Here is a 25,778-nt window from a genome sequence, read left to right on the forward strand (position 1 = left end):
AAAAAACCAACCATAGGCATGTGCTCCAATAGCAGCTCCTACTATACTCTCTAAAGCTCTCTGTATTGTGCATTTGTGGTCTTTGTCAATTTACCTTATATCTCTGCATATTTATTTGAGTACCATCTGTCCCTCTCCCACTAGAATGTCAGGTCCCAAGAAGAGGGTTGATATCTGTTTTGTTCACAACTTCAGGTTCAGTACTTAGCACAGGGCCAGGGACTTAACAGGCATGTAATAAGGATTTACTATGCAAACTGATGAATCAGCAAATGAATGAATGAATTGCTAGGTTATACTAAAACTGCATTTTGGAATGGGTGGGTGAAATACTGGGATGAAGCACAGAATACATCATCAAGGACTAGGCTGTCTCTGCTTTGGTTAACTAGGGAGAGGTTAGGGTCATTAAATGACTTAAAGGACTCTCACTGAATTCAATTTCTGTCTGAGAAGTTGGAAACAAACAAATGAGAGCTCAGACTGAGTCTGGTCTTCTGTCCCTCACACCGGGTAGAAAAGGCAGGCGGGGTAATTACAGTCATTAACAGTCTGAGTAGAATCCATTATGAGGCCAAAATTTATCAGGTTTTACTTAAACAGAAGTAGCCCCGAGGCACGGACTAGTTCTGGGGTGGGACGTATGTTTTGAAGAGCCAGGGAAGAAGACAGGATGGAAGAAAATCGGGAAGTATAGGACAAGATTTTACAACACATTTCCAAAAGAAGTGTTCTAACCTGTCCCCTGCCAAGGACAATCCATTTTAAAGCCAATCCAACTTAGATCTGTGTTGTTGGCCACAGGAAGGTGTACACATCAGAGAAGCGCATCTGTTCCTGGCTGCTGCCTCCTGAAGAAACACTACAAACCTTGTTTCTACAGGGGCAAAAAGGACATGACCTTTCTTGGCTCCAAAAAAGAAATGTAATAAATACCCATGAAAGATAAATAAAAGTTCCTAAAGCACTTGTTTTCAATAAGACCACAGCTGGAGAGTACTGGCAACTGGATCGGAAAAGCAGAGGAATAAAGGCGCTCTCTGAGTTCTTGCTGCCAAGATCCAAGTCATGTAGACAGAACCCCAGCAGAGGCTGATGGAGAGAAGGGGGCCCAGGGCACATGTGTTCACTGTGCTGGACCCACCTAGAGAGATTCATTTGGTTCAAGACTGGACAAGCCTTCTTGTTGGCTGTTCATTGAAAACTTGATATCAGTAGAGTTTGTCTCTCATGAGAGACAAGGGTGATCTTGAAAAACCTCAGAAGAACATAAGGAAACATCACTGGAAAGTCAGGTCAATTCTCAAACTCCACAGGATCCCCCTTAAAATCAAGATTGATTCTCACATGCCAGGAGAAGGCCCTCCAGGGTCATTTTGGTGGTGAGAGAATGTATAAATTTGGCATCTACCATTTTCCTGAAATAACCTTCTTCTGCTACTGCTGCTGCTAAGTCGCTTCAGTCGTGTCCGACTCTGTGCGACCCCATAGATGGCAGCCCACCAGGCTCCCCTGTCCCTGGGATTCTCCAGGCAAGAATGCTGGAGTGGGTTGGTTTCCTTCTCCAATTCATGAAAGTGAAAAGTGAAAGTGAAGTCGCTCAGTTGTGTCCAACTCTTAGTGACCCCATGGACTGCACCCTTCCAGGCTCTGTCCATGGGATTTTCCAGGCAAGAGTACTGGAGTGGGGTGCCATTGGCTTCTCCGAACATTCTTCTTCTATCTGAACTAAGAAAATCCACTCATTGCTTATCAGAAAGTGGAAGAGCACTTTACTAATGCATTGAGATACCATGTTAAAGCATGCATTTATTTTTTTACCTGACATATATTATTAATATGATACTTTATGGAAAATGACCCTGGGTTACTTAATATGAAATACTCCTTAGTGGTCCAAATGATAGAATGATGAAGAAAATGCTAAAGTATGCACAGTATTATTATTACTCATGCATTAGGATATAACTCCAAAGTGACAGCTCCGTTTCCAGACACAGTTGAATCATCCCTGGTAGTGCTTTAAGCTTTCACTTATATTAAATGAATTAAATAGCAAGTACTGTCACACTATAAGATGGCTAAAAAAAAATTGAATTGACAACGTCAGTTGTGCCCAGTGGATGCATGGATGCATAGAAGTTACATTTGTCTATTGTGACCTCTCAACATTTAATGTTTTCTGATCTCTTGGTTTGGGCTTCCCAAGTGGCTCAAGCAGTAAAGAATCCGCCCGCTAATGCAGGGGTCCCAAAACGTTGGTTCGATCCTTTGGTGGGGAAGATCCCCTAGAGAAGGAAATAGCAATCCACTCCAGTAATTCTTGCGTTGAAACATCCCATGGACAGAGGAGCCTGACTGGCTGCAGTCCATGGGGTCACAAAGAGTCAGACACGACAGCACACACACGCACACACGCACACAACCTCTTCTTTCAGTAAGTTCTTGTAATAACAGCTACTTTCATTCTTATGTTCAAATAACTGCCCCAGATTAACTCAGCATTAGGACCCTAGACAGGCAACCTGCAATAAGACTATGGATCTCATCTACAAGCCGACTGACTTTATTTCATAGATTCACATTGAGATAGAAAAGACTGTCCTTAGTTGCTTCTCCTTTTGCTCACTTATTTATTCAACAAGTTAAAAGCATATTTATTAAATGCTTGCCATGTGCCATAGACTATTACAGGTTTTGAAATTCTTGTGGAACACAAAGACAAGATCTCACAGAGTTTACGTTTCAGCTGCGTGAGACAAACACAAAATCAGGAATCCAAACAGTGAAATGAAAACTTTCAGCTGCTTGTAACTGCTACCGTGTGACACTGTGTAAGCATTACCTTCGACTATTTGCCCTAATCACAGTGGTCAGCAGGCTTGTGAAAAAGACCACGGTCCAGGGGTGGCCACTATAGGTGCCTTAGCTGTCCTTACAGAGGGCAGGCCCCACCAGATGCCTTGTCAATTACCAGAGCACGTTAGAAGTGAGTTTTCACTCATAGATTTGTTCATTAGAGAATGGGCTCTCTGCAGTCACAATGATAGTCAGTTCATTTGTACTGGTGGTACTATTGTGGAAACTCACATCCACCCCATGGAAAGGTTATAAGGATGTAAATAGCTCTTCACACTTAGAGATGGCACCTGTGACTTCATTCCTAAGTCATCCTCTATCCCCTTGATTCAGAGGTTTCTTGTTGACTGATACCAGCTACAAAGGTATTAGAATCCCACCTCAGGGGCTTCTCTGGTAGCTCAGGGGTAAAGAAGCCACCAGCAAATGCAGGAGACACAGGTTCGATCCCTGATCTGGGAAGATCCCATATGCTGAGGAGCAGCTAAGCCCATGTGCTACAAATACTGAGCCCATGCTCTAGAGCCGCGGAGCCCCTGTGCCCCAGCCACTGAAGCCTGCGCATCCAGAGCCCATGTGCCACAATAGAAGAAGCCACTGCGATGAGAAGCCTCCACGCCACAACTAAAGAAAAGCCTGTGCAGCAATGAGGGCCCAGCACAGCCAAAAATAAACTTTAAAAATTAAAAAAAAAAAAAGCATCCCAGCTCAGAATTTTATTGTCAGAGTGAAATTTTCCTGCAAGTTATAGTCAAAGCACAAAGAATAAGCCTTTATTAAAAGTACAGAACAAGTTGTATAAATATTTTGCACCAATGTTAACAATTATATGGCTGAGTAAGTATGGAACATTGGGTTTCATTATACATATGCTTTTATAAGCTGGTAGTGAAGCTGTGCTGGAGAAGGCAGTGGCACCCCCACTCCAGTACTCTTGCCTGGAAAATCCCATGAATGGAGGAGCCTGGTAGGCTGCAGTCCATGGGGTCGCGAAGAGTCGGACACGACTGAGCGACTTCACTTTCACTTTTCACTTTTCACTTTCGTGCACTGGAGGAGGAAATGGCAACCCACTCCAGTGTCCTTGCCTGGAGAATCCCAGGGACAGGGGAGCCTGGTGGGCTACCATCTATGGGGTCTCACAGAGTCAGACACGACTGAAGTAACTTAGCAGCAGCAGTGAAGCTGTGCAGAAAGAACTAGGCATCATCCACCACTAACCAGTAATAGCTAGCTACAATTATCTACAAAAAGAACCTAAGAGTGACAGGAATAAGTTCATTTAGGCTAGTTCTCAATAGCCACTTATAATCTATGGCATCGTAGGCAAGTTAAATAATGTCTCTTGGCCTCAGTTACATCATCTGTAAAATGAGGGAAACATTACTACATATGTGCTGTAAAAAGCTTCCATGTGGCGTGTATGAAATGATGCATGCAAAAGTTAGCCCAGTGCCTAGACATAAATGGCATGCAGTGCACGGTAACCATCATTATCATCTTTACTTAAATAACACCCCTCTTGTTTCGCCTAGTATTACAGTTTATAGCAGTTACTCTTAACTTCTGGGATATTAGTATTTGATTTCATTAAGCTCATTTTCTCTTCATGGGAGGAGTGAATTATATGCCATAAACACTGCTTTCCTGGTGAAATCACAAAGATACTAAAGCGTGAGAACTAGGAAAAGTCAGAAGCAATTTCTGGTGACTCTATACTGGGGAAGATAGAAGGAAAGCTCCATGTTGAAAGCCAGGAAGATATTTGGGCTGCAAAGGAATGATGAAAACAGAAAGTGAGGCCCTCACTCAACTAGAGGCAGCTGGGGAAAGCCTGTCTTTGCAGGACCTTTGTTTGTTCCCTGTCGGTCAAATGCAGGCTGGGCATGGGAAGATCGATAGAGCCTGGTGATGTGTTGTCTTCCTCCATCACTTGACGGAGAAGCACACTCTGTGTCTCCACACCCCTGATATTTCCAAGTGTCACTGGCCTTTCATTCTAATCGCATGATCCCTGAATCTAGGTGCAAGGACTCTAGCTGTGGGCAAGAGTTCCCTCCTCACGATACACAGGCAGAGAACAAGTGGCCTGCAGCAACTCTTAAAAATAACAAAGAAAACATATAAAATATTAATGAATTGAGGTGTTAGTTCATGCTTTTTTTTTCTATACTAATAGTTTTTCTTCTGACTTTCAAGAAGGGAGGTAGGGATTTGTGCTTTCTTACTCCTGAGGGAATTGTGTTATAAGGCCAAAAGCAGGTATTGATTGAAGATAATATCTTATTTCTAGCTTTTGTTTTTGAAGACCCTAAACTTGCAGGGGAGATACACTGGCTTGATCCTCAACAGAAATGTTGCTTTTGATGAGTGATAAAGAAAGAGGCAGAGAAACAGAGGGGGAAAGACAGAACCTCTGAGACAAGTTTACAGGACTCTGGTTTAGGATTCTCTAGCTAATCAACACCCCTACTCTACCCTGCCACACAAACACATCTGTGGGACTCCAGGGAAATGCCAGGATCATAGAGAGGGACAGCTATATGGTGCTCATAATGAGACTTGACCTTTTTAGTCCCGGAGCTCCCGGCTCCACTCAAGCCTAATACCCAGACACAAGCAAGGATTTTTGGAATAACTTCAAGGCATTATGATGCTTCAAAAAAGAAAGATATAAATAACAATGTTGTTGTTCAGCCACTAAATTGTGTCTGACTCTTTTCAACCCCATGGACTGTAGCATGCCAGACAGACTCCTCTGTCCTCCACTGTCTCCCAGAGTTTGCTCACGTCCATTGAATCGTGAATAATATCTGCCTTTTGAAAATTGTTCAAAAGTCATCCTTCTATAAGTGTGATAAAAAACCCTTAAAAAAAAAAAAAAAACCAGGAAGCGTTCAAGAGAACTTACTCACCATATGGTTGATGAAACCATGGAAACTGAACTAAATGTGGCCAACTTTCCATTGCTGAAGAAAATTCACCAAGAAAAGACAAAACCAGCTGTTTTGGATAAGCTCTAAGTCATATGACATCTGGATCGGTCCAGATGATTTCATAAGATACTCTCCAGATCTCGAGTTCTTTATTATAGTCACAAGCAACATGTTGGATTTTGTTCAATCTTTCCCCTGCCCTTCGCAGAGAAAATACCCAACTCCTAACTGTGGCAAAACTCCCACCTCAGTTATATAACTGAAAGAATTTGCCAAGAAGTAGGATACAGGTCAAAGAGGCTGTTCTGAGAGAGAAAGTGAAGTGAAACTCTTCCCAGGAGAATGGGGCTAATGCCAAAATTAAGCAATTTTTTCCCTAAAAGGCAATAGCCAGTATAGCACAGTGGTTAAGGGAATGAAGGTTGAAGTCAAACTGACCAGATTTATCTTACTATGTGTGTGACTTTTGGCAGATTTCTAAACCTTACCTTGCCTCAGTTTTGTCGTTCATAAACTAGAGATAATAATGATACCTACCTCAAAAGTTTTTCATGGTGATGAAATTAGTTATTTTATATGAGATGCTTATAGCATTGCCTAGCACAGACAATGTAATCCATAAATGACAGAGACTAGTATTATTATTATTTACTAACTCCTTGCTAACAAAGGAACATGTCTAGCTTATTTACACACAAAAATGACAACTGTGAACATATAACAGTAGGAAGGAAACTTAGGAAAGAAATAGTAAACAGTAACATTAGCCATTGACTAAACCCTGTTCTCAACTCTGTCACTAATTTGCTGGGTGAGCTTAAGAAATTTAAGTTCTCTTGTCTTCAGTCAAAAACAAGGAGAGAGGAAGGAAACAAGTTTAGTGAGAAAACCTCTAATATCTTCTTTAGCTATTATAAACTAAGACTTTGGGATTATCATACTCAACATCTTGAGAATATAAATGAGAAAGCCAGGACTTGAGATGTGAAATGACTTGTGAATGGTATCATGGATTCCTTTTCTCTTCCATCCTTCCCAACATCTCATCAGTTCAGTTCAGTTCAGTCATTCAGCCATGTCCGACTCTTTGACACCCCACGGACTGCAGCACACCAGGCCTCCCTGTCCATCACCAACTCCCAGAGTTTACTCAAACTCATGTCCACTGAGTCGCTGATGCCATCCAACCATCTGATCCTCTGTCATCCGCTTCTCCTCCTGCCTTCAATCTTTCCCAGCATCAGAGTCTTTTAAATGAGTCAGTTCTTCGCATCAGGTGGCCAAAGTATTGGGGTTTCAGCTTCAGCATCAGTACTTCTAATGAATATTCAGGACTGATTATCCCAACATCCCATGTTTATCTGTAATTAGAATGTTCTCCTCATAATTTATAAACTCTCTGATTCACATTTGACTGTTTGTCTTCTTCATTTCCTATAGCTAATCTGTCACAAATATTGTTCAATTTTCCTAGAAAATTCTTTTACATGTGTCTTTTCTTCTCCATATCGAAATTTGGTACCTTTCTCCAGGCCTGAACTAGGATTCCCACCTCACGATTTCTATCTTTCCATTTGAATGTATCCTACACTCACTACCAGAGTACAAACGATTTTCTCCTTGTTTGTAATGGCTCTCTAGTATTTACAATGGTTCTCAAACTTGCATATGCACCCCAGTCACCAGCATGTCTGGTTAAAACACAGATTTCTCAGACCCATCCCAGAATTTCTCATTCAAGAGGTCTGAAGTGGGGCCAAATATATAAATTCTCTGCTCCCAGGACCACACTTTGGAGTATCTCTGATCAACTGTATCAATTTCAAACATCACTTTCTTGCTTCTAAAGTCCTCCACTTCTAAGTTTCTTTCCCTTGGTTCCCCACAGCTACTTGTGTACCTAATCCCAATGGCCAGCTCTTTAACCCCCAAGCACACAATCTCTGCCTTCTTCCACTCACGTGACAATTAAAATTCTTCTAATGCTCTAAGACCAGAACCATCTCATTTTTTAAACCCTGAAACCTCTGTAACTACCCCAGTCTGTAATGATTTATCTCTTCTCTAATATCAGATCACAAAACAGAAGAATATTTGATGGACCTTACAGAGCTTTGAATTTGCTTTTCCCTTATTTTAAAAGTAAAACACTGAGGTTTGTATAAGATCTTATCCTTAGATTTCCAGTAAGTTACGGAGCAAAGGCTAGAATGCTTTTCTTTGGCTGAACTTATGGACAGCACGTTTTCAGCCAATTACTCTAGTTTCTCATGAATGCATATCTAAGAGTTCCATGTATATGTACTCCCAGTGAGATAACAAGCTCATTGAGGGTGGCGACCATTTTTTATTTCCTTGGTCTCCCAAAGCATCTTGAAAATAATTAAGTACTTTAAAGTTGCTTTAACTCCTAGGATGGTGTAAAGGATAAAAGTACAAGTATATACTAGTTTGTTTATATTATCTTACTAGCTAAGTGACTTTGAGCAAGTTACTTAAATTCTACGCTTCCAATTTTCTACATAAAATTGATAATATATTTGATAATATAATATAGTTAATATATAGTTGATAATATAATATAGTTAATGATACTATAGTTGATTAATATATTGATACTATAATATAGTGATAATATAGTTCCTACCTCATTTATGTGTATATACATCTGTTTATATATGTTGATCATTTGCTCAGTCATGTCCTATTCCTTGCAACCCCATAGACTCCAGCATGCCAGGCTTCCATTTTTCACTATCTCCTGAAGTTTGTTCAAAGTTCTGTCCATTGAGTCGGTGATGCCATCCAACCATGTCATCCTCTGTCACCCCCTCTTATCCAGCCCTCAATCTTTCCCAAGCATTATACATATATATATATATATATATATATATGTATATAATGGAGCTAAATATGTCAAGGCATTAGAGAGCACTTGTGTGCTAAGTTGCTTCAGTCATGTCTGAGTCTTTGTGAGTCTATGGACATGTAGCCCACCAGCCTCCTCTGTCCATGGAATACCCCAGGCAAGAATACTGGAGTAGGTTGCCATGCCCTCCTCCAGGGGATCTTTCTGACCCTGGGATCAAACCCACATCTCTTATGTCTCCTGCATCAGCAGGAGGGTTCTTTACTACTAGGGCCAACTGGGGAGCCCCTAGGAGAGCTCTTACCACATATTAAATATTCCTTAAATATTGCTTATTACTATTATTTTTCTACCGTGTTTGTTCTACTATCCTATCAAGCACCTTGCACCTGGTTTTTGGGAAAAAAAATGCTTATTGAATAAATAGACTAGAATAGAATTCAACAAAGGTCCTTTTGATTAACATACAAGATAGGCTCCTTTTAGAAGGTTTCCACCTTGAAATAATGCAACTTATTCTGAAAGCATAGAGAATATACATTTCTGGGCAACAATCCCACAGAGAGATAAAGAAAGCAAATTGGGAGACCTTTGCTGCTGCCTCCCACAGCTGAGAGTTATATTAGAATATCACCAGCCTTGTGCTGCTATTTTAAAATGAAAAAAAAATAATAGCATTGTTTTTCCCAAGCACTGGTTACACCCTACAAGAGGATTCCCATGGAAATTGAGAAAATTCCCATGCTTTTATGGCCTGTCTCTGACATAGTCATCATTCAGAGTAGGTTATTAGGGGTAATGAGACAGTGGAGGGGACAAGACAGACAGAGTAGAGGGCTTTTTTTCCTCCCTTTGACCTTCAATTCTCTGTCTTATTAGAAATATTGTTGGCAGGATTTCTGGACTTTTTGTAATTCAGTTTGGAAGCCAGATAATAAACAGTGGGAAAATGGTCTTCAAGTTGAGGAAGACAGAAATTTGTGGTTTATTTTGAGTTCCAAAGGTGGAGGGGTCAGAAGCCATTCCCACGAGAGCATCTCTGAACACTGATGTGACCGTGTCTTTTCAACATCTCCATCTCATTCTGCATTAAATTATAAAGAAGGGCTTTCTAGAATGAAATTTTCTAGCTGCCCATGGACTCTAGTGGTTTTATATCTTACAAAAGCAGGAAACAAAGGTGGCAATAAGGGGTACTGGAAAAGAAGGGAAAGAAAGAGAAGTAAAGTAAAATCTACTTAAAACTTGATGAACATAAACATATAAATGACATCACTTAGTAAAACTATGATTCTCAGAATTAATGTGTTCTCTGGTAATGAATTTATACAATAGACAAAAATTCATTAGCTCAGATTATAAGAACACTTGGCCAACATTTGTCTTTGCCAAATTATTATGTGTGCAGCAAAGCAATGACATAACCATGAGGAGTAAGAGGACTGTTACTTGTCTGAAGTATAGAAGTACGTTTCAGACCATTTCTTCTCTCCTTTCCTCAATATATTGTAATAATACCCTATTATTCTCAGGATTTCTATCTTTAAGAATTATCTATTTATTGCTTCACAAATTCATTTATCCATTCACTTATCAGACTCTAATAGAGTAACCACTGTGTGTCAGGCACCATACCAGACAGTATGAAGAATGCTTTACAAAATTATTAAGAGATTGTTCCAGACCTTAAGCAGTTCCCACTTTAGAAAGAAGATGTGTGTACAGTTGCCCCTGGTATCCATGGAAGACTGGTTCCAGGGTCACCCCTACTTCCTATGGATATCAAACTCTGCAAATGCTCAAGTTTCATATAAAATGGTGTAGTACTCGCATATAACCTATACACATTCTCCTATATACTCTAAATCATCTCTAGATTACTAATATTACCTAATAAAAAGTACATGTCATGTAAATAGTTGTGAATACAATATAAATGCTATGAAAATAGTTTGCCAGCATGCAGTAGATTCAAGTTTTGGTTTTTTAAAGCTTCCTGGAGTTTTTTCAAATACTTTTAAAAAATGTTTTGGAGTATAGTTGATTTACAATGTTGGGTTAGTTTCAGCTGTACAGCAAAGTGAATCAGCTATATGTATACATATATCCACTCTTTTTAATATTCTTTTCCCATGTAGGCCATCACAAAGTATCGAGTCGGGTTCCCAGTGCTATACAGTAGGTCCTTATTAGTTATCTATTTTATATATTTTACCGTGTATGTGTCAATCTCAATCTCCCAATTTATCCCTCACCTTTAACCCCATAGTAACCGTGAGTTTGTTTTCTACATCTGTAACTCTATTTCTGTTTTGTAGATATGTTCATCTGTACTCTTTTTTTTAAATTCCGCATATAAATGATATCGTATGAAATTTGTGTTTCTCTGTCTGACTTTCTTTTGATCCCTGATTGGTTGAATCTGTAGAACCTCCAGGGACTATGGGCCAACTATATACATAGCTTTATTTGGATGCAGCTATGACATGGTAGAATGGTCCCATGTTTGAAACTGGCATGCCAGAACTCAGTATATCAGTGTATGGAGTGTATCATCTGACCTTGGGCCAAACATTTAACTCATCTGTGCTTCTTTATTGGCAAAATAGTGATGTTAATAATATCTACCTTGCAGGGTTAGAATAAGAATTAAGTTAGGTCATATACCCAGCTAAAGTTGAATCCGAGGAAAGCTGCTTAGGAAGTAATACAAAATACAAGGAAGATGAAAAGCTCTGAGAGTTCAATGGATGGAAAATCAGTTTCTCTTTGAGGGAGAAAAGAGAAGGCTTCTCAGAGGGTTGGCGTTTGAGGACATATCATTTAGCTGGACTCCTGTGTGACCAGGGAGGAGATGTTATTGGTTTGGATCCCAAAAGCAGGTGCTGTCTCCCTTTCCTTTTCCCAGGTTCCCCAGAGATCTGTCCCAAAGTTTAATATGGAAGTCTCCATCTTCGTCATATATTATCTAAAAGTTCCAAAGAAACTTTTGAGGTCCATGGATATATCACAGGGGCATAATCTTGGAAACTTCTTTCCAGTATCCTTAGAGCATGCCCTCATTTTTCTCCCAATGAGCAATGAATTCTGACCTGAGGTACTCATACATCTTGACTTGGTGAATAGGGATTCCTCCAATTGTGTGTTTATTGAGATAGGAGTTACTAAGTTAGAAGTCTATATGTCAACATTTAGTTATCTAAATTTCCTCCCTGGACAAGTTATTCTTCTCTAATCTTGCTCCTTCTCTCTTAGCCCCCAAAGCTCAAACCAGAAATAGTGTCCTGTTGGCTTCATTATTACGGTATAACTCTCTAGGAGTTATTATCTAGGGTCTTTTTTTTCCTCTAGAGTCTTGCATATAGCATTTACAGTTAGTTTTCTTTTTTTGCTGCTGCTGCTGCTAAGTTGCTTCAGTCGTGTCCGACTCTGTGCGACCCCATAGACGGCAGCCCACCAGGCTTCCCCGTCCCTGGGATTCTCCAGGCAAGAACACTAGAGTGGGTTGCCATTTTAATTGAGTTAATTTGGTAACGATAAAACTATCAGGAAAGTCAGGATAAGGTGTTCTAACTTGACATCATCTGAGATTTCCCAAAGGAGAAGACCAGGTAAGACCAGGTGAAGAGGAATAACCTCATTACCTACCCTAGGCAAACATATTCTGCCAGTAGTCCACTTGTTCTATTAACCTCAGAGGTGTCACCTGTGATCCTCCTTCTCTCCTGCTCCCTCTTACCTGCTGTCTCATTTGCTGTTAAACATTTTTTTTTTTGCAGTGTGTCCTTCCATTTGATTCCCTTTTCCATACTTTTTGTTTAACTCTGTAGGGAGATGAAGGTAATTTTTGGATGCAGACTCTTCTGATTTGGCTGCAAGGGTCTCTCAACATAAAAATAACTAAGAGAAATCACACACTTAGAGAAAGCACATGTTCCCCAGGTAACTAAATGTTTTACTGAATCCATATAATACATAACCCTATTTAGTGTTTATAACAATCCTGAGGGAAGTATAAATATTGTTTCCATCTTGTACATGACAAAACTGAGTCACAGAGAGATTAAATGATCTGCCCCAAAATCACCCAGTAAATGAGTCAAACCCATCTCACTTAAGAGCTCAGGAGTTGAAGTGAGATCTTCAACTAAGTGAGATCTTCAATTAAGTGGGCAGATCATTTAATCTCTCTGTGACTCAGAACTCCTGAGCTCTTAATTACTATGCTATATCACCTCTCTTGTGAGTTCAGATGTTGTAATTAGCAGCTATAGGCATAGAAGTTTTTGTAAATCATTTTTTTTCTTAAAGATTACAGTTTGTTTCCTAATTAACACCTTTTGAAAGATGATGCCTTGTGTAAAAATAGATATTTTAAAAGTGCAGACACAAAATTCATAAATTAAAGTTCATCAGACAAAATGAAATGGACAGGTAAATCCAGAGACCCTGAAGTATCTGTGACTGTAACTAGCTATGTGGTCTTGGACAAGTCACCAAAGAATTTGGTGACATCACTTCTCATCTCAAGGGGCAGAATCTATGAATCTGAATCACTCAGCCTTTATTATATGTGTATACATAACCAAAATTGTGCTAGACACTCAATTCTACAACTGTCACAATTGTTGGTTGTCTTTGCTAACCTTGTCTTTTTCATTCTCTTAAGCTGGCATCTATTTGACAAAATATGTTCCTTAAGTAGCTAGTGAAAGCTACATATTCCTTTCCTTCAGCTGCAGTCCAGCTATCTGCACTCACATTTCAACATAACTGCAAACAAGACCCTGTCTGAACCAGGAAGGGAGACAAAGGTTAAGCTATTCTTAGAAGATCTGGAAGATAAAAACTAGAAGGCAATTGGAAAAAAATAATGTAAGGCTTTTCAAATTGTCAAATTTGAATTTTGAGACAATCCCAAGTTACAGAAAGTGTTTTTCTTCGCTGTTGCCAGCTAAAGGAAAAAGTGTAAAATTCAACCTGTGAAGAGAAGAAAAAATCCCCATTGATCTACAATGCATCTATATGAAAAAAAAAAAATGCTTCCTCCTAGACAATGCAGATACTTTTAAGCTGTCTACATGGATCTCTGATTCAACCAAGCCATCTTTTCTCCAAGTCATAAGAAATTCAGGTGTGTGTAGGTGTGCATATGTGCACAAGCATGCATGTGTGTGTTCAAGTGATATACTATTTGGCATTGGGAGATTCAGAAACAAAGTCCAAGACTCTGGAAACTTGTCATCAGAAAGCACCAACCTTAGACAGTGGGCTCTTCTGGGGGAAGTCTGCAAGTCTTGTGATGCACTGTTGACCTTGTCCCAAAGTGCACAGGTCATTCAGTCCCATGCTCCTGTCGATCCAGGTATCTCTTGAAAACTATTACTTAAGTTACCAAATACAACAAAGTACTTTGTTAATGAAACATCTTGATTCTTTCTAAACTTCCTGAATTATAACAGACAAGTGCCTCATCAAGAAACATATGGTCTTCACAAAATTTGTCAAACAGTAGTAGCTTGACAAAATAACTCCACTCAGTTCACTACCAATACTGAGCACTTATGCAGTCTATCACTTCACATTTTTCAAGTATTATATTTTGTCTCTTCTCTTCTTCTGAGTCTAATATGATAGTTCTAACATCTTTCTAGAATGTAGAGTTTAGGATTCCAAGTGGTATTTTATCTAATGGGTTAGGTATTGTTTTGAGAAGTGTCTGGAGAAGCAGTTGGAAAAGAGAAAGGAAAGCATGCAGAATATAGAATAATGGTCTTGGCCTTATTTGCTATTTATGAAGCCTACTGATTATCAGGTATCTACAACCAGGTATCTATTTCTGCTTTATTGACTATGCCAAAGCCTTTGACTGTGTGGATCACAATAAACTGTGGAAAATTCTTCAAGAGATGGGAATCCCAGACCACCTAACCTGCCTCTTGAGAAATCTGTATGCATGTCAGGAAGCAACAGTTAGAACTGGACATGGAACAGCAGACTGGTTCCAAATAGGAAAAGGAGTACATCAAGGCTGTATATTGTCACCCTGCTTACTTAACTTATATACAGAGTACATCATGAGAAACGCTGGTCTGGAAGAAACACAAGCTGGAATCAAGATTGCTGGGAGAAATATCAATAACCTCATATATGCAGATGACACCACCCTTATGGCAGAAAGTGAAGAGGAGCTAAAAAGCCTCTAGATGAAAGTGAAAGAGGAGAGTGAAAAAGTTGGCTCAAAGCTCAACATTCAGAAAACGAAGATCATGGCATCTGGTCCCATCACTTCACGGGAAATAGATGGGGAAACAGTAGAAACAGTATCAGACTTGATTTTAGGGGGCTCCAAAATCACTGCAGATGGTGACTGCAGCCATGAAATTAAAAGATACTTCTTGGAAGAAAAGTTATGACCAACCTAGATAGTATATTCAAAAGCAGAGACATTACTTTGCCGACTAAGGTCCTTCTAGTCAAGGCTATGGTTTTTCCAGTGGTCATGCATGGATGTGAGAGTTGGACTCTGCAGAAGGCTGAGCACCGAAGAATTGATGCTTTTGAACTGTGGTGTTGGAGAAGACTCTTGAGAGTCCCTTGGACTGCAAGGAGATCCAACCAGTCCATTCTGAAGGAGATCAACCCTGGGATTTCTTTGGAAGGAATGATGCTAAAGCTGAAGCTCCAGTATTTTGGCCACCTCATGCAAAGAGTTGACTCATTGGAAAAGACTCTGATGCTGGGAGAGATTGGGGGCAGGAGGAGAAGGGGGACAGAGGATGAGATGGCTGGATGGCATCACCGACTCAATGGACGTGAGTCTGAGTGAACTCCAGGAGATGGTGATGGACAGGGAGGCCTGTCGTGCTGCGATTCATGGGGTCGCAAAGGGTCAGACATGACTGAGGGACTGAACTGAACTGACAACCAAAGCATTAGCTGAATCTTTTCAATCTTGCAATATTTCCTTTTTGAAAGAGAGGGAATGTCTGGCCAAGGTATTTTATCTCAATGTGCCAACTGAATAGTATGTTTTGTAAGGAAACACCTCATCTGGACTTTCCAAGAGAATGATGGTCAGAGTGATTAAGCCTAAAGTCACGTGTGCCTTAGCTGTGTTGGTGATGCATGTATGCTATGATTCAGCTGGCCCAATTTCTAATGCCTGGTCTACAGGCAAGGTATATGTCCTCATTCTAGTCAGAAATTGCAGTCACTCTGCTTACATGTGCCTGACCTGGATTCATGCAGTCAGAAGCAATATTCATGCCACTTTGAGAACTGCCTGTACTCCATAATCTACTCAACTGGTAGATGAGAACTGGCTCATTATATGAAAGCCAAGAAACCCCGATTCACCCTTCTTATTGCAGCCTTCCTAGTGGCTCAGACAGTAAAGAACCTGCATGCAATGCAGAAGACCCAGGTTTGATTCCGTGGTTGGGAAGTTCCCCTGGAGAAGAGAATGGCTACCCACGCCAGTATTCTTGCCTGGAAAACCCATGGACAGAGAGGAACCTAGTGGGCTACAGTCCATGAGTTTGCAAAAAGTCGGACGCAACTGAGCAACTGACACTTGACTAACACTGGAACTTCACTTCATGGCAGCCTCAGGATGGAAACTCACTGTTAAGTCAAAGGATGAGTCTCTTTCTGGGCCAGCTTTCAGAAGAGCCTGAGTGGGCCACCAACTCCACTCACTGGAGGAACTCGTGACACAGTGTGAAAGCAGTCAGGAGCACCGCGCACCAAAGGTGAGGTGTGTTTGTGTCTTTATTTCACTTTTGCTCCCCGATCTTGAGGAACTTGTACTCCAGAGATGAGAGAGACCTAAATTAACCTTGAACAAAATACCCTTGAATGACAAGGATTTGAATTTAGATGTGGATTTTTTTTCAGTAGTGAGTACTACAGCACCACACCATCAGCAGATGGCTGAGTGAGTAAAGAGGCAAAACCATGGATCCAGAGGAGCCAGCGGATTCTTCATTCCAAGGAGGTTGGTGCCCATAACCCTCGAGTGGTTCAGGGGTCAACTGCCCAGGAATTTTAGATTGTTAGAATCCATGGTCTCTGATCCTGATTCACCCTTGAATTGTGTAAGAAACCGAAACCATTTGTTTCTTTCATGGAATTCACCAAAATAAAGAGCAAGTCACTTTTCACTGCTTATATGTTTTTCATAAACTAGGAGTTTATTCTGAATTTGGTACAAATATTTTTTAAGAAACATAGGGTACTGAATTTAGCCCATTGATATCCTAAGTGACTAGAAGAAAAATTCATACTTTTAATTGATGCTTTCAAGCTATAATACATTGAGAAGTTAGTTCCTAGGCCTTTCTGTAGAACCTGAGAAGTGTAGAAAATTAGAATAAAAGTACAATCTTTCTTCAGTATACACAGTGTCCAAATCAAGAACAATGAAGTAGTGGAGTTGGAAGGAGTGCAGAGGACTATATAATTGTATTTCTCAGCCTTTTACAAATACAATAATGAGGAGGAGGAAGGGAGGGATTGATTGATGATGTAACCTCTGCTATTTAGTAAAACCTAAGGTTATAGCTCAGAATCCCTGGATTCCCCACCCAGTATCATTTCCACATGTTACATAGCCTTTTGTATTTAATTGAAAGTAAAAAGAGAAATAAAAGCAGGAAACCCATTGATCAGGAGAGATTGAAGAGGCTCTGAATCAATCTCAGTGTGTGACCCTGGGGTCTCTGTGGTATTGGTGCCTGGGTGGTCACTTGGGGTTGCTCATTCAGTCTTGAGGGGAGGGTGACTTGTGTGTGAACCTCAGGATTCAACCTCAGTTCAACAGTACCTCAGGGAAGATGGGATAGTTTCCTCACTGTTCAGAAGTAGAATAGAGAAAGGATTTGTGCACCAGCAGGCTTCCAGCCCTGGGCGTGGTGTGCAGCACAGAGTAGGAGCTTAGTAAACATGATTTGATGGAGAAGAGTCAATGGGGAGCCCAGGGAGCAGCTTCCTGCAATTAATAAAGGAATGTGAGAGGTGGGAGAAAGGGCACATGAGACAGACCCCTCAGGTCAGCTTGCTTAAGAACTGTGGATGCCTCACTGCACGCCACTCTATCAAACCACTCCAAACTAAGACAGCTACTGTGTCCCTGGCTTCCAGATGGTGCTAGGGGTCAAGAACCCACCTGCCAATGCAGGAGATACAAGAAATGTGAATTTAATCCCTGGGTCAGGAAGATCCCTGGAGGAGGAAATGGCAACCCACACCAGGTAGAAGGTACTTGTCTCTCAGTTTCTAGGGGTCCTTAAAGGACATTTGCAAGAAGAGCCTTTCTGCAGTTAGAGCCCGGTTAATTGTCGGAAGAACACTAGCCTGAGACTTCCCCGGCAGTCCCATGGTTAAGACTCCATTTGAATCAGTTCTAATGAGATGGATGAAACTGGAGCTGATCATACAGAGTGAAGTAAGCCAGAAAGAAAAACACCAATACAGTATCCATGGGATTTTCCAGGCAAGAGCACTGGAGTGGGTTGCCATTGCCTTCTCTGATACTAACACATATACATGGTATTTAGAAAGATGGTAATGATGACCCTGTATGTGAGACAGCAAAAGAGACATAGATGTGCAAAGCGGACTTTTGGACTCTGAGGGAGAGGGAGAGGGTGGGATGATTTGGGAGAATGGCATTGAAACATGTATACTGTCATGTAAGAAACGAATCGCCAGTCTATGTTCGATGCAGGATACAGGATGCTTGGGGCTGGTGCACAGGGATGATCCAGAGAGATGATATGGGGTGGGAGGTGAGAGGGGGGTTCATGTTTGGGAACTCGTGTACACCCGTGGCGGATTCACGTCAATGTATGGCAAAACCAATACAGTATTGTAAAGTAAAATAAAGTAAAAATAAAAATTTATTAAAAATAAAAGGCTCCATTCTTTCAGTGCATGAAATTAATTACTAGTGTTTATCAGTATAATAATAAAATTTAATAGCAGCCCCCCAAAATGTGTGACTCTCATTTAGACTCTGAGGGGTCAAACAATCCAACTACCAAAAGATCACTGAAGATATTGGGATACTTACTGAATATGTAAGGATATTAAAGAGTTGTTAATTTGTCAGTATAATCATGGTTTTTAATGTTTTGTTAAGAGTTCTGCAAAGGGATACCTGCTGAAAGAATTATGGGTGAAATGGTAAAAATAGTATGCTATAATGCAAACTCATCATTATTGTTTTTAAAAATGAGATTATGATTGTTTTCTGACTACCCATAAAGAAGGAAGGGCTTCCCTGGTGGCTCAGACCACAAAGAATCTGCCTGCAATGCAGGAAACCAGGGTTTCATCCCTGGGTCAGGAAGACCCGCTGGAGGAGGCCATGACAACCCACTCCAGTAATCTTGCCAGGAGAACTCCATAGACAGAGAAGCCTGGCAGCTAAAGTCCTTAGGGTCTCAAAGAGTGAACACAGCTGAGAGACTAATACACAAACATACACACAAACACACAAAGAGGGAAAGAAGGACGGAGGGAAATTCGATTGTTAATAGTCGTCTGCTTACAAAAACCTAGTTACCTTATATTATTTCATTTATTATTTATAGCATCTCTCCTTAGCAAGATAAATATCCTCATTTATGGATAAGGATATGAAGCTCAGAGAGGCTTAGATTTTCAAGTTTATACAACTAAGGAAGTAATAGAGGTGGAGTTACCATGTCCATTTTTTTCACTCCACTACATTGCTAATGTTAAGGCAGGGAATATAGACTGTGAATTTACATCCTTTCTTATTCTGGGTTTTCTTTAATATCCCTGAAATGTGTAAACTTAGGAGTTATTTTCTCAGTCAAAAACAAACAGGCTTTCATGGTCTTTATCCTCTGGGTGACTCAGCCTTTAAAATAGAGTGCAGGTTTAATGTTATCTAATGAACTTTAAAGGAAGAAAGATATAGGAACCTGTTATCTTCTGTCCTCCAGCCACATTCTGCTTCCTGTTACTAATGATTGATCCTGACTGAACTAAGTAAAGTTTAGTTCCTTTGCTTTCCAGCCAGCAGGACAGACAAAAGCTATTAACACTGGCCCCAGAAATATAAACTCTTTCCCTAGATATCATCTATCCCATAACAGTCTTTGCTAAAGAAGGAGAAACAAATTAGATTATCTTTCAGGGATCCTTCCAAATTTAAGATTCTGGAATCTAAAAGTGTTGTGTATTGGTGTTTCAAAATAGCCCAGGCCGAATGAAAGAAATACTAGGAAGAGGCAACAGTTAGAATACAGATTATAATTCCTTAAAGAAGGTGGGACAGGAACTGCATGAGAAACAACTGTGATACAATTTCATGAGGTTTCCCAGTTGCTAAAAGCTATCATTAGAAGCAAAAAAAAAAAAAAAAAAAGATTCACCTCTTTAACAAGGTTTTTCCTGATGAAATTATAGAAAAGATTTTTCCCCCCTACTTCCAATCTCATCCACTGCCCCTTAGCAGGAATCCCTCTTTATTTTACAAGATACACTCTTTATCCTATTTCAGCATAAAAGTCACTGCTATTGTCCTTCTCAATCCTTTTGGAAACAGAGAAATCACCAAGATGACCTGCATGCAGGTCTGTTTCTACTTGCTATGCATTTATTTGTGGATTCTTTTGAGAAAATATGTGTTAAGTGCCTACTACTTTCCAAATACAGATTATCTTTTTAGTAATTGAAGTCTTTAGGCAAAAGAAGGGACAATCTTTTTCATGAACAGATCTTTTCAGTCTTCAGATTCGGAGTGGATGGGCACTGGATAAGTCCCAAGGAGACAGTGTGAAGGACAAGCTGCGCAGGAGGTTTACTGTGATTGGAAATTCAAAATTGTCTCCTTGCTTGCCTGGGAGAGACAGTACGGATTGCACAAAGATGTTACAACATCAATCAGACTCTCTGGACCCTCTCACCCCCTGCCTTTGCACATGGAAACCTGTCTCTTAGCCTGGAATGTCTTCCTTCTCTCTCTTTTTCCTCTCTGAACCTAACCAACTCCTTGGTCCTTTCAGGCTTAGTTCTTAAACCTTAGGCATCAGTCCCCTGCGACTTCTTACAGTTTTGCACAACTACCCAAAGCTCTATTAGCTCCCTGCCCACTTCCTCTACTTTCGTGCTTCTTGACACTCAATTCATTTATTCCTCCATAGTTGGAGGAACTCTCAACAGACAGTTACTAGTTACTTTATTCTTATTCATTTCCCGTGTTATTGTTTTGTCACTAAGTTGTGTCTGACTCTTTTGTGATCCCATGGACTGCAGCCTGCCAGGCTGTTTCACACATGGGATTTCCCAGGCAAGAATACTGGAGTGGATTGCCATTTCCTTCTCCAAGGATCTTTCTGAATCAGGATCGAACCCACATCTGCAGTGGCAGACAGATTCTTTAGCCCTGAGCCACTAGAGAAGCCCAGATTTATCTCCCTACCTGAACTGCAATTTCCTAGAGAGATATTTTTTATGCTTATGTCTATGGCAAGTATGGAGGTTTGAAAAGTGATCCAGAGAAACAGTCAAAATTGTTTAATCAGTAAGAATTGAAGCTAAGTTTTTCTTAGGGACACCTCCTCCCTATTTTATTATATACTTTATTCACTTCCTTAAGATTACAGAATTTCTCTGAAATATTTGCCAGTAAGTTGCACGACTCTCTATCAGCACAAGCAAGCTTCAAATTCACACTTGTTCCCAGAGAGCATGATCTCAAACTCTACTATCTCTTTAGGCTTCTTTGATGACCCTGTGTCCTTTCTGACTCATTTATCATTTATTCAAGTTCATTGCTACAGTGTTTCAGTTCATTATGTACTTATCTTTTCTCTATAATTTGCCCAAGGATTTGCTCATGCCTTTGGAAAAAGCTGTATTTACGTAATTCTGTGAACCCAGGAGTCTTGATCCATTCTATTTGTTTCTTCTGTGTGGCTTGAAAACCTTAAGATTGCTTGATTAGGCACCTTTCTTCTCTAAATTGTCAACACTTAGACCCACATAAAGAAGATGGAGGAAAACTGGATGTTTAGTAAAATGATAATAAAAAACAAGATGAGGCATGACTTCCCCCATTTACTTTCTATAGCTCCTGAAATTCCCAGCATTGCCACACACTTGAGATGACTAGAAGCACCTGTGTGAACCATGGATTAAACACACTCGTTATTAGCAGCCCCCCAAAATCAGATGTATGTCAGATATGACACTTTATTAACAGTTCAGGAAAATTCTTAGTCAGTAGTTGCTGTCTTCATTACTCTTTTACTCCTCTTTATATAGTTTAGTAGAGACTATAGATTTGGTATCAGGAGCAATCAACACCACCAGACAGAAGCAATAATAACCACATTGGTTGCTTTATATGATGGTAATAACTTCTGGGAATCATAATAATACTTTTCATTTCAGAAGACGTTCATATTTTTCCGAAGAGCAATATTTAAAAATTAAACTTGTTCAGACATTCAGGAGCCTTAAAATAAATGGATTTTTTAAAGAAGCCTAAAATTCATAGTTGAATATCACTGGTAAAAATAAGTCTTTCAACTGATTCATTTCTTTTTCTGTTGACTCTCTAATATTCCCACCCATACAACATTAGGTCTCAGTACGACAGAAGGTAAAAGTTGTGGGGTGGCAGTCATTCATTTCTCAAATGTTTATTATAGGTCTTTTTAAATATATAAAAATATCTGAGGCCAACTTTGAGTTTAAATGAGTAATAGTCTTAAAAATCTAAATAAATAGTAGGAGAATAGTTTCTACAAATACATCAAAGTTGATTCTGGCTTAATGCTTTCCTAAACATTGAGAAAGAACTATTTTCTAAAGCTTCCCTTACATGAAATAAATGTTGCTTTCTCGTAAGTCAGAGTCTCACTGAGTAGATTACTTCTGCCACAGCCATGACTTCAACACAGGGTTGAATTCTTGATGATTTTCACTAATTGACTTCCAAGCTTTCAGAAAGAAATAAATTGAGAAAACCTTCCCTTTAATTGCAACTCTCACTAGTCACTGAAACCAGGTGTATCTCACTTTATTTAAATTATAGAACAACTAATCCAACATTCATTTACTAAGAAAGAAAATAAAATTCCAGGAAAGTTAAATAAACTGCTCATGGACACAAATTAGTTAATGACAAAACTAAGTCTGTTCCTTACTCCCTAACCTTTCCACTATGAGTAGAGCCAAGGAAAGCAGATTTGGATTTATTCAAGTATCATTTTCCCCTTAGAATAAACAATCTTTCCATTAGTATTTTTGAACAGCTCCCCAGCTCCACAATTCCACTTCTCCAAGTTACACGTTACAGGTAGCACTTAATTGGAAATATGACTGCAATGGTAACAGATCATGAAAAAAAAAAGTAATATGATACCATAATTGCAGGATTCTACCATATACCTTAAAAGTTTCAGGTAATTGATGCAAAAAAAAGCTGGCTCCTTGGTTGCCCTGTAATATTCGATGTGAACATTAGTTATATCCTGAAGCATAAGAATTTACTGTGACTTAAAAAAATTATAAAGTGAATCAATAACAATGTAGGTAGTAAATTAGTGAATCAGATATGAAAGTTATAGGAATCAATTTAAAAAATGTTCAATCCATGTGTCTCAGTAAACATTATGCATATATATAAGAACAAAAAGGGAAATATTAGTAACAGTGCCAAACTTTCAATAAAATTTATTGAGTATTCACTAAATGCCAAGCAGTAGATCATAGGATCACACAATGACCAGCAGATCAATGATTTAATCATTCTAAGAGTTCATCAATTAATAAGGTAAGATTTATCCATTACAGGAAAGTACATGATTTCAAACTATAAATGGGCTAAAGATATATGTTAAAATTGTGGTAAAAGTCAAATATGCCATCTCAGAGTTGAGAAAATGGAAAAGGAAAGAATTATGCATCATGTCATGTTCTAGGAGGAGTCTTTCACCCAGGTGTTGTGTTTTGGGCTTTCTATAGAGGGAGAGATAGGCTGAGATCAGTAAATGGTATCCAGCAATGAAACCTGTCTCCCTCCCCAGGTTTGGTCCAATAGCCAATATCACCCACCTAATTACCATCTCACTACTAATTACTTAAGTTCTACTTCTCTTTAAAAAAAAAGTATATATATATATACATACATCTTTAAAAAAATAATAATCTGTGCTTTTGACAGTACAAAGTGAGAGTAGGCTTTATTCCGAGTCACTTTTCAGTATTGTTGGAGGCAAATTAATTTGTTAGGATGTTACCTCTTTAAAATAATTTTGAGATTATTTATAAGGTTGAAGTTGACAAAAAGAAAACCTGAGCTTGTTAGAGATACAGTATAGATCTACTGAACAGTACAACCTTCTTGGGCAAACATTGCCACTGCCTTTAGTAATGAAGTTAGGCTGTACAAGGATTATCTTTATTTTCTTTAAACAATGTAGGATCAAACAAAATGTAATCAAATTCATTCTTAAGAAAGGAGAACCCTACTTCTTTGCATCAGGTAGGACTGTTGGGTTAAATTCTCTAACAAGTCAGATGGTTCTTCTCCTTCAGTTTACTTAGTGTAGATACTTAGTATTCCCTCTAGAATATTGTCCAGTCTAAGGATAACCACAGAGCCTCAAAGGTGTTCCTCTGTCTAAAAACAAAAGCACAATGTTAGCTGATAAATAATTTCTATGTCCCAAGGACTGTCTTCTGTCCAGCAATCTAGCTGCTTCTGATGGTATCCAGCCAGAAGACAAAGAGCAGTGAGAAGTCCTCTCTGCTTCATTGCAAAGCTGAGTGTTCCTGAGTTCACCTACATTAATAAAGGTTAACATTTAAGCAGTTCTAATATGTGCCAGACAGTGTTCTGAGAGTTTCACACACAGTAATTCATTCAGCCCTCATAACCAGCTAGTGAGATAGACATACAGACCCATTTTGCCAGTAGGGACCCTGAGATACAGGGAGTTCAAATAAGTCGCCCAAGACCACACAAATAGTAAGTAATGGAACCAGGATTGAAACCCAAGCAGTTTGATGTTGGGATCCATGCTCTTAACCATACACTTCTGAATCTGCACAAGCACCTATAAAATAGGAGGAAATCCTTGGAGGAAGTGATGTTCTGGATACAAACGATGTATGCTATATCTCATATTGTATAAGTCTCCTAGCTCAGATCTTTCAAAACTTTGTCATTTAACAGAGGAAACAATTCCCAGTCTACAATCAACCACCTGTTTTGCCACAAACCACAGTGACCCCTGAGTGAAGATTCTCCTTATCTCCATCTCTTAAACCAAAATAACTCATTCTCACCTTTCCAGGCATGAGTGGGGCAAGGCTGCAAGTCCTTTGCACATTTTGGCAAGTGGCTTAGCTCCTCAGCTTTGAACACAAGTCCTTATCAGCAGAGCAAGTCTTTGAAAACTTCAAACCCGTCTGAGACTGCCTTTTTCTCCAGGGAATATATAGAGGCTCTCTTCCAGCCCTCTGTCACTCTGTGGACCAATCCAGAGCCTGAGAGGAAATTGCAGGCTGGAGAGCAACAGCGCTTGTGTGGGAGGTGGAGGCTGGAATCTTTCCTCTGCGGCAGGCACTGCCACATTAGGTTTGCAACTGCTCTTATCAGAGCACTTCTGCCAGGGAAGGCATAGGCCCTAAGCTATGCACAGGTTGTTCATGCTTTAACTCATAAATTTGAACCCATCACAGCAAAGAAGTGGTTTTTGTTATGAAGCAGAGTGCTTTGGGCTACTTCAGATGTGTTGAAGTCACAAGATTGTTAGGACTACAAGGGCCCTTGCCGATCACGTAGCCCAACTTTGTTTCACAGTACAGGAAACAGTTTTAGAGAACTCTGGGGGACATATAGTGAATCCCTACGATGTGCCAGGCACTCGGCTGGATGCTGGAAATTCAAGTAAAAAGGTACTCTATGTTCTCAAGATCCCAAACGTTATTATAAATATGGTATAAGTGAGTGATGGAGGCAGGCCCAGAATGCTGTGAGCTTTTAAGCACCAGAAAAGAAGATGTTTTTTGGAGGAAATAACACCTGAGCTGAGGAATGAAAGAGATAAAATACCTTACATAAT

General features: G+C 39.7%; 1 protein-coding gene across 1 annotated transcript in view; it reads right to left on the reverse strand.

The window, feature by feature from the left end:
* RGS5 (regulator of G protein signaling 5) overlaps nucleotides 1–25,139 on the reverse strand; it is a 56,933-nt gene extending 31,794 nt beyond the window's left edge. The window contains exon 1 of the mRNA XM_069577631.1: nucleotides 25,000–25,139. Within this exon, the coding sequence (XP_069433732.1) occupies nucleotides 25,000–25,043 (44 nt within the window). The 5' untranslated portion in view covers nucleotides 25,044–25,139. The remainder of the gene's footprint in view (nucleotides 1–24,999) is intronic.
* Between the last annotated feature and the right edge of the window lie 639 nt (nucleotides 25,140–25,778).

This window comes from Ovis canadensis, chromosome 1, assembly GCF_042477335.2.
Source record: "Ovis canadensis isolate MfBH-ARS-UI-01 breed Bighorn chromosome 1, ARS-UI_OviCan_v2, whole genome shotgun sequence".
Taxonomy (NCBI): domain Eukaryota; kingdom Metazoa; phylum Chordata; class Mammalia; order Artiodactyla; family Bovidae; genus Ovis; species Ovis canadensis.